This window comes from Molothrus aeneus, chromosome 14 (assembly GCF_037042795.1).
Source record: "Molothrus aeneus isolate 106 chromosome 14, BPBGC_Maene_1.0, whole genome shotgun sequence".
NCBI lineage: Eukaryota > Metazoa > Chordata > Aves > Passeriformes > Icteridae > Molothrus > Molothrus aeneus.
Genome location: NC_089659.1, coordinates 8,640,040 through 8,656,106, shown reverse-complemented (window position 1 = coordinate 8,656,106; position 16,067 = coordinate 8,640,040). Strand labels below are relative to the sequence as shown.

The window sequence follows — 16,067 nt, the reverse complement described above, 5'->3', positions numbered from 1 at the left end:
AGAGAATGGGCAGGGGGAAAGGGAAAAAAAAAAAAACCACCAAAGTTTCTTTACAAGTTTTGAATTTCACATTATCACGTAGTAACCATTTTGCTAAATACAAGCATATTTTCAGTCACATACAGACAGCTAAATACAGCATTATTTTCACATTTCGTTACAGTGCATAACAAAGCGAGGACAGTGTAAAGTATGCTTTTATTCTGGAGGTTCTGAGCAAGTTCAGTTTAACATGCAGATTGTTTTTAACATGTGGTAGAGACCACAGAAAGTTAGCTTTTGCTTTTTTTTTTTTCTCTTTTTGTCCTAGAGTATAAGAGCTCCTGACCTTTAGCCTGTGAGAGGTATCACCTTCTGATTTCTCAAAGTCCCTCTAAGTCAAAGCATTAAAACCAGTTGTTAGAAAAGAATTCTTAGCATATCCAATAAGTTCTTCATCTTAGAAAAAACATTCCAAATTTTGTACAGATGAATCTACATTTCCTATATTTTAATAAGCTGTCTAGAAAATGCAAAGAATTAGAAAAAGATGTAGATAATGATTTCTCTATCATTTAATATAACAATTTATTAACTCTAAATAGTTAAGACCATGTACATTTTCTTCTGTACTGTTCCTCTTTAGAATTACAACATTTCTGTATTTAAATTGAAGATTTACTCTGAAGGCCAGAATGCACATACTGGCTTAGGCTTTCTGGAATTTCTCCCTGGGAGCAGTAACAGGGAATGTCCAAAACCCATTAAATAAAATATTGTCTGTCTCATGAAAAGTGATCTTTCCCCTCTGGCCAGGTTCTCACACAGGGAATTACAGAATTTGACTATTGCTAAAATGTCTGATCCAACTCCTCACTGCCCCTCATGTCACACCCTGGCTCTGTGCCCCTGGGGGCTCAGCCAGCACCCCCAGACACACCCAGTGTCCACCTGGCCCCTGAAAAAGCTGAAGCAGCTGCTAGGTGGACTTTCCATCCAGGGAACAAAGAAACTGACCCTTTGGTACTGTGTCTCCCTGCCTTTGTGAAATGCAACTGACTGAGCTGGTCTGAGCAAACCCCACACTCTGCCCTGGCATCTGCCCAGTTCCTGTAGCGCTCCCTGCACCCACCTTTGCTCACCCAGAAACAGATTTTGTAAAGGGCGCACTTTACTTTCCATTTTAATCTTCAGGGCACTCAACCATAAGTGCCTGGCACTCACTGCCCTTCAGCAGGAGCTGTTGGATGCACCCACAGCCTATTCCAGCACTGACAAGCTCACCAAGGAGCCCCAGGCCACTGCCACCCCCCTCCTGGCATTTGCTCCCTGTGCCCTCCCAGCAGGTGCAGTGCTGCTGCTCCCCTGCAGAGCCCAGGAACTGAAATTGTTCCTAGAACACCAAAAGCAAAAGTGTTCAGGGTTTGGGTTGCTGGGTTGGGTTTGCTGTGGGTTTGGGTTTTTTACAGCTTCAGTATGGAAACCACAGGTTTTTTCTTAATACAGAGCTGCCCATGTGCTGCTGCAAACTGTGAGAATGGGTTCAGAAGGAAAAACAGTCTGAACTCAACAGCAGTCAACACCTGTATTTCTGTAGACAGGGCAGATTAAAAAGCTGGAACAAATATTTTCTTTTTCTCTACTCAGAGGCCAAAAATAAACACTAGATGCTTCCTGTGGCTTTTACCTATCCCCCATCCTGCCCATTGCAGTTTGGTGTATAAAGCTTTCAAACACAAGTAAAAACGTCACTATAGTTTTGTTTGCTCACTTTCAATAGGCTCAAGTTCCCTAATTTGCTACAGGAGCACAGTCACCCCATTGCACTTCAAAAGCTTGGGTTAAAATTTGGCAGAAGCAAAGCTTTTAAGTGGTGAATGGCATTCCCAGAAAACATCCACCTACACACAGCTTTTGTGACATGGCTGCCATCCCATGATGGCCAGCCTGAGATGGATCCTCTTTTGTCAAACTAAAACATGGAGGAAAACAAATTTTACTCTTGAGTGTGTCTTGAGGCTTTCCTTCCCACCTGCTCAGACACTCCTGCTGTGTGTTCCACCTTCCCAGTGCCAGTTCTCTTCCAGAGAGGCCAAAACAGAAACTATGACACTTTAACAGCAGAAAGTACCTCTGGAAGCCGTTGCTTTCAATGCTATTTAACTTCTTTAAGAGCTAATCTCACCTTTTAGGATGTCTGATGCACCTGAGTTAAGCTTTTCAAGTTTTTTATTTTGTTGGGTTTCTTTTTTCCCTCCTTCCTTTCCATTCCTCCTTGTGACCTGGCTGGTAAGGTCAGCACAGTGCTGTTACTGAGACAGAAATGGTGTGTCCCACCTGGCTGCAACACCCCAGTCTTAACACATAACACCTGAGGACATGGTTCTCTCTTTATGCTCTTTATCACTTAATTCTGCTGGAAAGCCTGAACTTGGGGTACTTTCAAGGTACTCACCCAGGCACTAAATGAGTAAAAATTGCATTGAATAATCTCTACTGCAGCAAGAGTTGCCACTTAGAGTCTTGGTTCAGCACAGCAAGAAAAACACTGTTAAGGGAGGAATAATTTAAACTTTAATTACCAATCAAATAAGTAGTTTTCCTCTTTAAACCCCACAAAATATTCTTTGCTATCAAACTAGGTTCAAGAACATAAGAAAGAAAACTCAGAAGTGTGCATACCATGTCAGTAAACTTCTCCTGTGGAACTGACCTTATGAGGAAATGGTATCTGTGCTGCCTTTAGACCTTCCTGGAAAGAAATAGCTGACACAAACCAAAATGTCCTCCTGCTTTCTCTCTGTCTGCCTGTTTGTCATACGACTGCGTATCCATCCTGTGGCTCCAAAAGCCAGCAGGGAGCTATGGGTTTACTTAAAAGAGAACATGTACAGTACCCTGGCATGTACCAGCCCATTCAGCTCTGTATACCCTCTCCTGTGTTGTGCAGCCCCTCATTTCTGCTTCCTGTCTCCTTACAACATCCACATGCACCCTCACTCGCTCTCCTTCAGGTTTGTAGCCCCCAGTTCTGAAAGGTTATTTGGAACAGAACATTTCTTTCCAGGGTCTGTCCTGGTGTCCAAAACAACATGGGAGGCTGTTCACAACGGGGGCGTGGCTCTCCACTCTGTCACACTGAGTTCACTTAGTAAAGAACGTTTGGTTAGTAGAGTTCATCACCACGGCCTCCCTAGAGGAGCTCAGCACAAGCACCTTCTATCTGATTTCACCACTTCTTCTGAGGAGTGCACTACGTTCGGGACAAAGCCGCTCTTTACCCCTTCCCATCCCTCCTGGATGGAAATGTCCCCCCTTTTCACCAGCTCGTAGATGTCCCGGGTCAGGTCGGTGAAGGCCTTCTCCACGTTGATGGCGTCGCGGGCCGAGGTCTCGATGTACCTCATGCCGTAGGCAGCAGCCAGTTTCTCTGCCTCGTGCCGCGTCACCTGCCGCTGCGTGTCCAGGTCACACTTGTGCCCCACCAGGACAAACACGATCTGGTAGGGCTGCACGTGCACCTTGGTCTCCTCCAGCCACTCGTGCACGTTCTGGAAAGATCTGCGGTTTGTGATGTCAAAGAGGAGCAGTCCTCCCACCGAGTTCCTGTAGTAGGCTCTGGTGATGGACCTGCAAGCCAAGGAGCCACAGCAGTGTTAGCTCACAGCTCTCTGAACACATGGCCTTTAAGAAAGCAGCATTACCACCCCGCAAGTACAGGGCAAGAGAAGGCCATCCAGGCAACGCCTTAGAACTTCCAGCTGGTGCTCTGTAGAGCTTGTCATCTAAAAGGAAAACTTATTTTGGCTTAAAGATTTCATGCTTGGGTAACTGCCCCACATTATGGCTCTCTTCAAAATGCCCCCCATCATTTTATTCTCTCATGGATTTCTCTATGTCTCTGGTTGTTGAGTCCCACCCCATCATGTCAGTTCTCTCTGGACACCTCATCTAACCCATGGGTTTAGAGGCACTGTGACAAATCAAAGGATTCAACTGGAACCAAACACCCCCTCTCTGACAGCCACATAAAAGCAGGAGGTCAGAGATCTGGAAAGGCTGACCATGGGGTTGTAGCTCTCCTCCATATACCCAGAGCCCTGGGATAGAGACATCCACCCATCCCTACAGCTTCTTCCTCTACACAACTGGATGAAAGTGACATTGCAGTGACGGGACACTGGTACTGATCATGGCACTGACCAAGAAACAGCAAAATAATACAAGAGCTTCCAAGGAGAAGCTGCATGAACACTGGTCATGTTCCTGCCAAATACTGACATTAAATAGTCACCAAAAAGACCTGGAACTGCAGGCTGGAAAATGAAGGACATGTCCCACAGCTCTTCTGAGCCAGGCCAGCCCCAGGCAGCCAGAAGCAGCACAGGAAATCAATCAGCAAACACGAATGGAGCAAAGCTGAGGCCATGGGGCTAAAGCAGAGCTACAGTTCAGTGACTGCTACACAAGGGGAAACCAAGAAGCTGATGAACAGTGGTGTTTCTGCAAGTCATGGATTTGCTCTAAATCCAGAAGCAACGATCGATTTCAGTCCCTGGAGGAATTCACACCCAGGCCTGAACTTTCCTTGCTGGAGTAATACAAGCACTGCTGCATTTTTACCTTAGGACAGTCTTTTTTTGGCTATGCAAGACTGTTGTTAGGTGCCATTTGGTCCTGTAGTGTGTGTATCTGTCAAAATTGCCCCAAGAAAAGATGAACAACAGTTTTCAAGAATTGTTTTATCGACAAACATAGTGATGGGTGAAAATTCACAGACAAAACTGAAGAAAGCCAGTAGCAGGGGGAAAAACTTAGCTGGCAATGTTTGGATAATTTTTCCTCTCCAACTGTTTGGCTTAGGAACAATAGTCACTCTGCACATTTGGCACTGAGGGAATTAGATCTGCCTTTTGCTATCTGGCCAGCTGCAAACAGATATTGGCACTTTGAATTCACCCCAACACTGTCACAGACATTTCTGCTTCTCCCTTGTGTTCTGTGCCATCAGCCCTGGCTCCTCCTGCCAGCAACAACAATGCCCCAGGTACTTCTGAAAGACATGATGGAATCTAAGCTGAATGCTGCTTCAAGGTAAAATCAGGTGAAGGTCTCAGTGCCTTTTCTTAAAGCCTTTTCCACAACTATTTTCCTCACCAATCTGCAGGAGGCAAAGCCTATTGCCTTCATGCTGCACATCCCTCCCCAATTCCCTTCTGAGGTCTCTACCTTCCCTCCTCTTGCCACACACACACTGACCAGAGCAGAACAGGGACTTGCAGCTACTTTGGCCAAGTTTTAACACACGGACAATGTCTGGGAACTGTCCCCTGCTCTGTACCCATGGTGGGACTCCTGCAGCCAGGGCCTGTTTGTTTGAGTATTCCCCTTTGAGCCAAGGCAGAGCTGCTGGCTGGGAGGAAACAGCTCTTCTGTAGGTGGTGGGACACAGCTCCAGGGAGAGAGGGCTGACAGGCTTTTGCTTTTGCTAGCATTACACAACATCACGTTTCTGACAAGGGAACAGCAGTATCTGAGCAACGAGAGATGGGCAAAACCTGCTGGGTCTGGCAAGAATTGGACCCTGCTCTTCTACAGCTCCAAAGCAGCCTCAACACTGCCCCAGGCAGCATGTGCTGGGGCCTGGTCTGGCAAAATAGAGTGGCACATGTTTAACTGTAATTTAAGCCTTGACTGCACAGAAATTGCTAATAATTAAGGAGAGTGAAAGAGCTCACAACAGGGGGTCAGGAAGAGCAAAATTGTAACACAGCTGCTGCTCAGAGAATGCCAAGGTGTTTTCAAAATAACTACAGTGGTTTTGTCCTCGTGGGGCAGCTGTTAAACTATGTAAATCAGACTGGAAATGCTCAGATCTGAAAACGGGGAGCTCATTCTTACAGATTTCCCTCCTCAAAAACTCCCTGTGCTTGACAAATGACAAAAAAAGTTTCAGGTTTCTGGAGAGTACCTTCTCCATTGTGCTTCTTGCCTATGATAAGTCCAAGGGGCTTTGGCTTATTCCAGTAACAGCTAATTCTTGTCTCTGGCCAAGAAACATTCCTTGTAGGAGGAGCCCAAGAGTTGTCTTCATGGGGCACAATTTGTCACACAGAGCTAAGAGCAATTTGAAAGGGATAAACACAAACCAGATTTTACCTTATATTTCTTTTTCCACATTTCAGAGTGATCCATAAAGGCCGCTGGCTTTGCTCCAGCTTTTCACATTTGGGAATTCGAGTCTGCACTTTGGCAAGGGCGTTTCAAAATTGCACAGTGGGGTTTTTTTTACTGTCACTGACCACTCCTGCCCCTTGCATCCTTCCTGCCTTTGCAGGCTGCTGCCCAGGGCAGCAGTGCAGCTGCCCTTGCTCTGAAGGTCACCAGCTCATCCTGCTGACACCCCCAGTGCAGGGCTGGGTCAGCCCAGCACCGAGGGCCAGCAGCCTCCAGGGCCCTGGAGTTCCTGATGTGCAAAGGAAAGGAAACTGAAGCCGTCCGAGAGCTCTTGCTCCTCACAGCAACGGCAGAACAGGGCACAGCGCTCAGGTGTTTTCTAGAGACCTCAGCCAGAGAGCCAAAGCTGGGAGCTGATGCAACTGCAAGCTAAAGCACCTCCTCTCTCAGCAGAATAAAGCAGCAGCTCCTTGCCTGCAAGGCATCAAGGCAGCAGAGGAAAATCCTGTCAGTGGATAAGGACCAACTACTGCACATCCTGGGCCAGATGCCAGTGCCACAGATGCGAGGGAAGGTGGTGAGAGGGGTGGGGTCGGGGAGTTTTCATCTACTGAATGAAACCAAAACATTCCTCAGGCGAGTCATTACAGCACAGACGTAGAAGCTCTGTGATGCTGCACAGAGATGTGGAACACAGGAAGTGATCCCAAGGGAGCAGGATGGAGGAGAGGATCAGGGTTAAAGACACATGAAAAACTCAGACAAAAAACAGGAGGCCAGGAGCTGCGGGTACACTCACACACCTTCAAAATGAGCACTGTGAGCAGCAGGTCTGAGCTCCTCTCTGGCTGGGGCCGAGCCTGCTCCAGCCAGGGCTGCTGGTTTTCCCACACAGTCCTGTGGGAAACTTGGCATGGTCCCACAAGCTGCCTTTATTTTACTTCATCCAGACTTGGTTACTGTTGCTTAAGCCCCCAGATTGTCTGTGCCCATGCAGCGCTGGCACTCTCCAGAGAGCACCTGTCATCCCTGCACAGCCACAGCCAAACGTTCGTCCCGACCTTTCTCTGTCCTACGGAGGAGAGCTGAGCTCTGCTGTCGCAGCACAGCACCCAAACGCATTTTCCACTGCGTTCCGTAGTGTTCGCCTGGGAAACATCCCGGCCCCTGCCTCCGCACCGGGGGAAGCAGGGAAGCAGGCGCTCTCCCTGCCAGCAGCATCCGCCGATGCAAGGACAGCTCCAGGCTGGCAAAGCGCGGACCCAGCGCTGCCTCGGGCCTCGTATCCCCCCCAGCGGCGGCGGAGCCGCCCCTCGCTATCCACACCTGCACATCCCGCACACCTGCACATCCCGCACACCTGCCTGCAGCCATCTGGGTCGGACACGGGTCCCAGGGATGGGGGAAGGATGCGGGGGAGGATGGGGGGCACAAAAGGTGCCAATTTGACTCTTCTTTGTCTCGTTTCCGCACGCCTCGCCCGGCCGCGGGCCCCCCCCGCAGCCCCCGGCCCCGCGCCGCGGGTCTCACCGGAACCGCTCCTGCCCGGCCGTGTCCCAGATCTGCAGCTTGATCCTCTTGCCAGGCTCGATCTCCACCAGCCTGGAGAAGAAATCCACGCCCACGGTGGGGTCGGAGATCTGGGCGAAGCGGCCCTCGGTGAAGCGGCGGATGAGGCAGGACTTGCCCACGGTGGAGTCGCCGATGACGATCAGGCGGAACTGGTACAGCCAGATCGCCTCCATGCTGCCGCCGGCCCTCAGCGCCCGCCCGCCGCCGCCGCCGCGCCGCCCATGCCCGGCCCGGGCCCGGGGCCGGCCGCGGCCGCGCCGCTCAGGCGGGGCCCATGGCGGGACCTGCGCGGCTGCCGCGGGCCCGTCACCACCTCCGCATCCCGCCGAGCCCCGCCGAGCCCCCGCCGCCTCCGCTGCGCCCTACGCGGGCCCGGGGAGGCCCCGGAGCCGCCGAACCCGCGCTGGAGCCCGGCCTGAGTCCCTGCCCGCTGCCGCGGAACCGCGCTCGCCCCGCCGCTCCCCGCCCGAGCCGGAGCCGGGGTGCGGGATGGGGGATGCGGGATGCGGGATGGGTGATGCGGGATGGGGATGCGGGATGCGGGATGGAGGATGCGGGATGGGGGATGCGGGATGGAGGATGGGGGATGCGGGATGGGGATGCGGGATGGGTGCGGGGTGCGGGCTGCAGGCGCGGCCGGCGCGGTGCCGGTGATGCAATGGCGGCCGCGCGGTACCGCACTGCCGGGAGGAGCCGCCAGCCCCGGAACGCGGCGGTGCGGGAGCCGGGCGGGGCGGGGCGGGGCGGGACCGTGCGGGGCGGCCGGGCAGCCCTGGCCGAGGGCACCGGAGCGATCCCCGGCACCGGGAGAGGCTGTGCTGAGCCCATGGCTGGGGAGAGCTCATCTTCCTCGGCGCTCCGCCAAGGGAAAGGGGGAGTCGAGCAAGGTGCGCATCACCTTTCTGTGTTTTAAACCCGAGACTCGTTTCTGGAGAGATTCAGGCTCCTCGCTACTGCACTGGGGGCTCCGTTCCCACTGAAATCTGCCGGAGGAGCCAAGTGCTCCTGGCACTTCTGGAGAGCATCGGTACCGCCCCAGGGTCACCTGCACCGCACCAGCCTCTCTGGAAAGGGCCATGGTAACAGGAGGCGTCCTGCTCACCAAACCCAACAAGTACACATGCTCACACATACCTGTGTGTCTGTATATATACATATATATATATATATATATATCGTGTGTGTGTATACCATATGTGTACAGTCTCAAAAATTAGTAATTATGGACATTAAATACCCAGCAATCTAAATACCACAAGTCTTAAATGCATTTCCCTCACTTTGCTGGAGTGGGTTCCGGGCTCAGCAGGGTGATGTGCGGTGAACATCTCACGCTGCAAGCACAAACACCTCGGGCTGCCCGTTCTGCCAGCCTGTCCCACACAGGGACTGTCACAGCACAGCCACTCTCCCCTGGCTCCGTGGGATATGGCTGAGTTTGAGCACCTACTTTTAAATCTCTTGCCAGAGCAGAGTTTTGATGTCTGGAAGGGAAAATTGGCACGTATATTGTTAAAAACAGTGAGTAAAATGTCTGTATTCAGTTGGACACAGAAAGGAGGAATATTGACACTTTAAAAACATTTATTAATAGGTTGGTGGGTTTTTAAAAAATAAAGATGGTTTCATTTAAAAGTTCCTCCTTCATGACTACTATTGAAATAAATGCATTGAGAGTGGCTGTTATATTCATTAGGTCCTCAGAAAAAGGACATTTATATAGGCATGAGACAGTTAACCACCATGTAAATTGGACTAGGACATTAGAGAGACCATTTCAAGTCTTGAAGAATAAATGGCAAGGAACTTTTTCAATATTCTTTGAAATATAATCTATTTATTAAAAAATAACAACCCCAAAAGATCTTACTTTAACGTACCTCAGAACAGGAAAGAAAATTGATGAAGCAATCTACACAGCAACAGCAACAGCGCAACAGAAAAATATTAAACCTATAAATCCAAGTTAGTGGTACATTAACCAGTGACTCATTGCCAGCGAGGCTTTGTGGGATCTGGTGCACTTTACAGAATGATTTCTGAGTACTCCGTGCCCATTAGTTGAAGCCCACAACCAATTGTGGTTTCTCTTCCCTATTTTTCTCTCCTCCCCATGTGCTCACACACTCAGAGTTGCTCCATTCCCTTTCCCCCACAGGTCTGGCTGTGCTCAGGCAGGCACAGGGCACTCAGTAGCACCCCTGAGTCACCCACCAGCAGCATCTCCAGGGGCAGCTCCAGGGGCAGCTCCAGGGACAGCTCCAGGCCCACTGACATTTCCTGGCGTGACCTTTGACAAGGAGCAGCCAGAGCACTGGGACTTACTGAGGAGAGCACCAAGGTGCCCAGCAGATCCTGTCGTAGCCAGAGGAATTCCTGAAGCATCAGGCACCTGTCTTCCCCAGCAAATCAACTCTCAGGACACCGTGATGCAGATATTTTGTTCATTCTCTGTGAACACATGCATAAAGATGAACACCCACTGTGTGACTAGGCAGCCATGGCATTAATTAGCAGCAATGAGAAGGTAGGAGCAAATGAGATCCTGGGAGAGCCTTTGTTCTGGTGCTGTTGTAGAAAATGGAAAATCTGGTGTCTGAGAGACAGTAACCCAGATCTGGTGCAAAGTGAGGTTTGTTGGCTGAGGTCAGGCAGGTGCTGGTGATTCACCATGAGTGTGTGTGCACTGATGGCAGCACTGGGAGCAGCCCCTGTGGGCTGATGGCAGCTCCAGACTGGGGACAGCCCTGCAGTGCTCCTTCCTGTGGCCCTGGGGGCAATTCCAGAGACCCCCTTTTCCCTCAGAGCTGGTGGTGCTGGGGAGAGCTGCCTGAGAACCACCTGAGCACAGGTGAGGGCAGGGCTGACCCCAGAGCTCTCCCACCTGCTGGCAGCACGCTGGGACCCCACAGGCAGGGTCCAGTCCAGCAGCCAGCACCACACTGGGAAGCCAAGGGCAGCTCTCGTGTAGGCAGTGCTGGCCCACAGCCTGTGCTGGGTGCAGCAAACACGGGTGACAGCCCTGCCCAAGGCTCTGTGCACACTAGGTGACAAACATCCACACATCAGCCACTGCAGCAAGGATTTCTTATTTAGTACATTTATTTTAAGGCATAAAAGCTGAGACAAAATGAGGCAAAGGCTGGAGAATGACTCTGTTGCTCCCCTGTGTTCTCTGTAGTCTCCATCCCAGAGGGATCATATTCACTCCCTTTCAGTGTTAGATGATGAAGCCCTGGGCAGATTCTGGGGCTTTTTGCAAGCCCTGTTCCTCAGGCTGGTGGGTGGGGGTTGCTGTGCAGGAACTCCACCTCAGGCCTGGCCCCTGCCCCAGCAGTCCCTGTGCCTGGGGTGGGATGGTCTGGAGGCAGACAACTCCTCTTGGACAGGAACTCTGAGAGTGAGAAACACAACAGAGAAGGTGCTGAGCTGTGGTCAGGGATGTGTCAGAGCCAGACACCCTCCTGGAGCTCAGCACTGCAATCCACAAAGGTACTTCACAGAATGGTTTGGGTTGGAAGGGACCCTCAGTTCCAAACCCCTGCCATGTGCAGAGCCACCTTCCACTAGACCAGGCTGCTCAAAGGCCCATCCAGCCTGGCCTTGGTTGGATTCCCTCTGAATGGACAGAGTTCCCTCTGAGCAGTTTGGTGCTCAGCTGTAGCTTAGCTTTTCTCTCAAAGCAGTGCCCTTTGCAGGGCAGCTGGAGGCTGAAGCCATCCCCAAGCCCAAGGCTGCACTTCAAGGAGCAGAGTGCATCAGCACTGCACACACCATGCAATTTTAATGCCCTTTCAGTTTCCAAGGATACAAAAAACAATCAATCAGCCACAATCCCTCTCTGCAGGTCTGGAGCTCTGTGAGGCAGCCTGTGTGTGTGCCCCAGCCTGGGACAGAGCAGTGATCACATCACTCTGGTGAGCTGCAGCTCCACATCCACACTCTGCCATCCCTGGCCCTGCCAGGTGTGACATCCCAGCCACATGCACAGTGGAGCTGCTCACTGTTGCAGAGACAAACTGCACCCAAGCAGAGCCCTGAGTCCCTCCAAAACAGACTGGAAACAGTCACAGGGCACACACCAAGGTGATGGGAGTGCTGACAGCAGGGCTGGGAACCACACAGAGCAAAGAATTTATTAGCTAGTTCTAAAAAACACCTCTGTTAAATTAGGCCTGTCCAGATGTGACATGGAGACAGATTGCACTGATGACAGGGATGTGATGGCACCCATGACCTATGGCTGAATGTGTTGCTGTAAAACCCAGGACAGAGGGAAGGTATTAAGTGTTTATTAGTGTTTATTATTTATACCATGTCCACACTTAGTCAGGGTGGTGCAGACAAGCGTAAAGGCAAGGGCACCACACAGTGCTCTGGAGCTGACAGAGGCACTGGGAACATAATTTAGGACTTTGTGATGAGGTGACAGCCCTACAGCCTCCAGCAGCAGTAGCAGGAGGGGAGAGCAGGCAGGGCTGAGTGCCAGGAGGCACATGGTGTAGCTCTGTCCCACCTTGGCCTTTGTGCCTTTTGGAGAGGTGGAATTCTCTGGCAGACTGGCAGCCTCTGTCCCCAGAACTTGCCTGTTCTCCCTCCCCAAACACCCCCCCTGTCAGCAAAATGCCTCTGGTGCACAAGGGAGTGAGCACTGCCCACCAAGGCAGCTCCAGGCATGCTGGGGCTCCAGGGGGGCATCCTGCAGAGCTACCACCGGCTCCCAGTGTCACAAAACAAAACAAAAGCAGTAAAGCAGACACAGGCTTGGTAAGGAGAGTCCTGGCTGAGTGATGCTGGCTGTTCCATTAATGGCCCCCATCAATAGAGGAACCCATTACCTAAATGGCTCTCTTGCACTGGGTGCCCAGGCTCCTTCTGTACCCAGCTGAGAGAGGCAGGAACATCTTGAGAGCTATTTAGCCCACTCAGCTTGATGGGAAGAACCATCCTCCACCAGCATTTCTCTCTCCCTTGGCCACAGAGGAGCAAAGGGCCCAGCACAGAGCAGCTTCAGACAGCTTCAACTGCCCCATCCCTGAGCAGGAGGCTCTGCCTCCTCACAAGGAGCTTAACATGGCACAGAGACAGGGCTGCAAATCCAGCCAGGATCCATGGCACTGGGAGAAACTGAGAGAGAGGCAAATGCAGAGAAACTTCAGAAATAACCAGAGAATCCTCTGGAGCAGTGCTCCAGGGCAGCGTTAGCATTTGCTTTGCAGCCAGAATGGACAGGGAAGATTGAACTCTCATACCTCTCATACAGTGTGACCCACTTGTCCCCACTTGAGGTTGTCCCCACATCCCTGCCAGTGGCAGAGCCACCCTCTGGTGCCCCTCAGCACCCCTGACACAGCCTCTAGCCCCATCAGCAGGCACATACAAACAACTCACCTGGGCTTTTTGAAGAGACATAAAACATTTGCAAAATGTTTCCCTGTGACAATAAATTAAACAGCAGCTCCTTACCACGGGAGGGCTCACTCCAGATGCAGCTCCTGGTGTCTTATTTCAGATTACAATCGCATTAGAATGGCCATGGGCTGCCTGATCGAAAGGGGGCCTCCCATCAAGCGATCATTATATCTGCCTGAGCCTGCCTGAATCCTAGCACAGATCCTCCTCTGGGAATATTATGTCCTTGTAGCTGTTCTTCCCAGGAAGGGAACAGGATCTGCTTAGAGCAAATAGAAGCCATTACAATCAGAATAAATTAGTAATGGTGAGTGGGAGAGAGAGAGGAGGGAAGGGAACAAGGTTATTGTGATTTTTCTTGCTATAAAGTGGGTGTCTGAGCTACTTATATTGCCAGAAAACAGCTCCCTGGCTTCCCCTCCAGTCCAGAGTTCAGACTGCTTGCTTACAGCTCAAGAGCTACTTTGGATGGTTAACAACTACTGTAATGGTATTATGGGTTGTTAGATGCATGAAATCTGATTTCTGTTCCTGCTGGTGGTGTCTGTAGTTCAGCAGCTGCTCAGGCTGGTGTGCAGGGAAAAGGAAAACACAGGAGCAGTCTCTGCTCAGCACCTTCCAGCACAGCCTGCCACGCCTGTTAAGGGTTAGCTGTGGGGTTTTTAAGGTGCTGCAGGGGGTAGGACTTGTGGCTCTGTGGTGTTTTATAGTTTCCATTTTGTAATATACAGGATGCCAAGTAATTCACTAAACCCTGACAGCAGCCCTGGAAAAAAAAAAGGAAAACTGACCCACAGAAATGCCTTCATGCACAGGATTCCTTCCTTTCCTCCCAAAGCAGGGCTGGTTTAGCTCGTTTGGGTCCACACCAGAGGTTGAATTGCCTCAGCCCAGAGACAAGTTCAGCCATAATATGATCTTACAACATTTTAAAAAGCAAGTATCTGTCTGCTTAAGCGAGCACATATTTCAGGTCACTTGCAGGGCAGTGACTGAACATCAGCCCCTTTCCAGCAGGAATATTTACTGGAGCCCTCAGGCATGAACCTGCTGAGACCAGCCAACCTGGCAAGCTCAGCCCCTGCTCCTGTTTGTGTTTTTCCACTCTGCCTGCTGACAGCTTCACCCTTCATTCAGACTTTACTATCTGACATGGGGAATTTAAGCTGAGAGAATGGGAAATTAATGCAAAACGAAAAAGAGCTTGGGCTGGGGCCACCAGACTCCTGCAGGGCTCCTGAAGGAGACATATCCAGCTCTCCATCACTCCCATCCCTCTCCCAGAAGAAAGAGATTTCATATAAACCATTTATAGTAATTTCTCCATGGGTCTTCTGGAGACTGATGCTCAGTCTTTGCACCTTCAACCAACCAACCAACCTGTTCAGAGGCATGGGTGAAGGTGGCAAACACCCCAAAAGTGGGAATGGCCACTCAGGAGTTGCCCACTGTTGCTCAAACCTCATTTCTCCAAAGGAGCCATCTCCTGCTCAGGACAGGCCAGGAGCTGGTCCTGCTGTCCCCAAACTCTCTGAGTCCTCCTGCAGCCCCACAAACTTCACCTTGGCAGAGCTGCTCCTTCTGGCAGAGCCACCAGCCCCAGGAACCTCCCAAAAATGCATCCCTGGAAGCAGTGGCTGCTCCTGCTGACCTCATGGGAAGGGATTTCTGTTTCAAAGGCTCTCCAGGGTGGAGATCTCTCAGTGGATCTCGTGCAGCACTGATGCTCTTGGGAGCTCCAGGAGCATGGACCAAAATCTGGGCACTGATTTTGCTTCCCACTTTCTGCTGACAACCTCTGTGACAGTGCTCAGAGGGACATCTGCTCCCAGGCACCCCCTCTAATACCTGAGGGGTGCAAAAGAAGCAGGTGGAAAAGAGAAAGGATTGAGCCATGAAAAATCTTCAAGTACAAACCAGACAATTTAAAAAAATAATCCAACCTGGTGCTGAATACACTCATGCTTAGCTATCAGGATCAGAAATGTATTTATTCAGTTTTTGATACACCAGTATATTTGATACATTTTTTGACTAAACAAGCTTGCAAAAATGCAGCATTTTTAATTTCAACAGATCACATTATTACAAGTGTTTATTTAGCCAGCATTTTTTTATCTCCAAATCTCTACAGTACTTCAATTTTCCCTGTCTTGGTGAAGGATAAAGCAAGGCAAATATTTAGTAATGGATAATTAATTCAGCCACTTCTTTTCATGTCTGCTGAAACACTCATTCAAGATTCAACAATTCTTTCTTTCTCTTTAGTTAGCTTCTAAACTATTTTCAATAGTTTCTCATACTTGTAATTATTCATGTTACATATTGAATAGCCATAGGCCACATATTTTATTTGCCTGATGAAGCAGAAATACTTTCTAGAATTTTGCTTTTTCTCCATTTCCTTTTAATCCTGGAAGATTTCCAATAAAAAGTTACATAAATCAGACATAACCTAGAAGAGAGCACATTGGCTCACAAATGCAGAAGCCTCCTGGAAAGCAGCTGCCAGCTGTCCTGCAGGTGCTGAGGTTTGTGTTTGATATTAAAGGATGGCACTGCACTCCCTGGGGTCACTCCTTGGTCCAGCCCAGGGGTCCCCTCAGCTGCCACTGCTGGCACTGCACCTCCTTGTGCAGGGAAAGGAGGGACACAAACCACAGCCACTGGCACCACAGGCTCTCACCTTTGCATGAGGTTTTGCTTGACCCATGCTACAAGTAACCAGTAAATACAGTCAGAAAACTTTCCATCTGGTTTTTCTTTTATTCCCACCAGTTACAACCCCACTCTTGTTGCCATCAGCACACATTTACATGTCAGAGTCTGTGAGGTTCAGCATTCACAGACAGCAAATGTCAGCATCATAAACCACAAGCAAACAGGCCATTAACCTTATACCCACAAGATCCTCTGCTCCTCCACAG

At 50.4% G+C, this 16,067-nt stretch overlaps 1 protein-coding gene and 1 long non-coding RNA gene across 3 annotated transcripts; both read right to left on the bottom strand.

Annotated features, from left to right (window-relative positions):
* Positions 1-45: 45 nt before the first annotated feature.
* On the bottom strand, positions 46-7,956 carry RAB39B (RAB39B, member RAS oncogene family). The gene is made up of 2 exons (XM_066559766.1): positions 7,687-7,956; positions 46-3,609 (listed from the first exon to the last, which is right to left on the bottom strand). The coding sequence occupies exons 1-2, from the start codon at positions 7,899-7,901 to the stop codon at positions 3,183-3,185; spliced, it is 642 nt and encodes a 213-aa protein (XP_066415863.1). The 5' UTR covers positions 7,902-7,956; the 3' UTR covers positions 46-3,182.
* Positions 7,957-10,810: 2,854 nt separating this feature from the next.
* LOC136562427 (uncharacterized) lies at positions 10,811-13,303 on the bottom strand. Of its 2 annotated transcripts, none has more exons than XR_010784516.1 (2): positions 13,195-13,303; positions 10,811-11,122 (listed from the first exon to the last, which is right to left on the bottom strand). It is a non-coding gene; the product is annotated as an uncharacterized lncRNA (long non-coding RNA). The 2 variants fall into 2 exon arrangements; XR_010784517.1 differs by having other exon boundaries at positions 13,120-13,199.
* Positions 13,304-16,067: the final 2,764 nt, after the last annotated feature.

Bases quoted from the DNA above. Each gene is read 5' to 3' on its own strand.
- RAB39B (XM_066559766.1), bottom strand. From the start codon at position 7,901: ATGGAGGCGATCTGGCTGTACCAGTTCCGCCTGATCGTCATCGGCGAC. The intron at 3,610-7,686 runs GTGAGACCCGCG...CTTGGCTTGCAG, and splicing joins GCCGGGCAGGAGCGGTTCCG to GTCCATCACCAGAGCCTACT.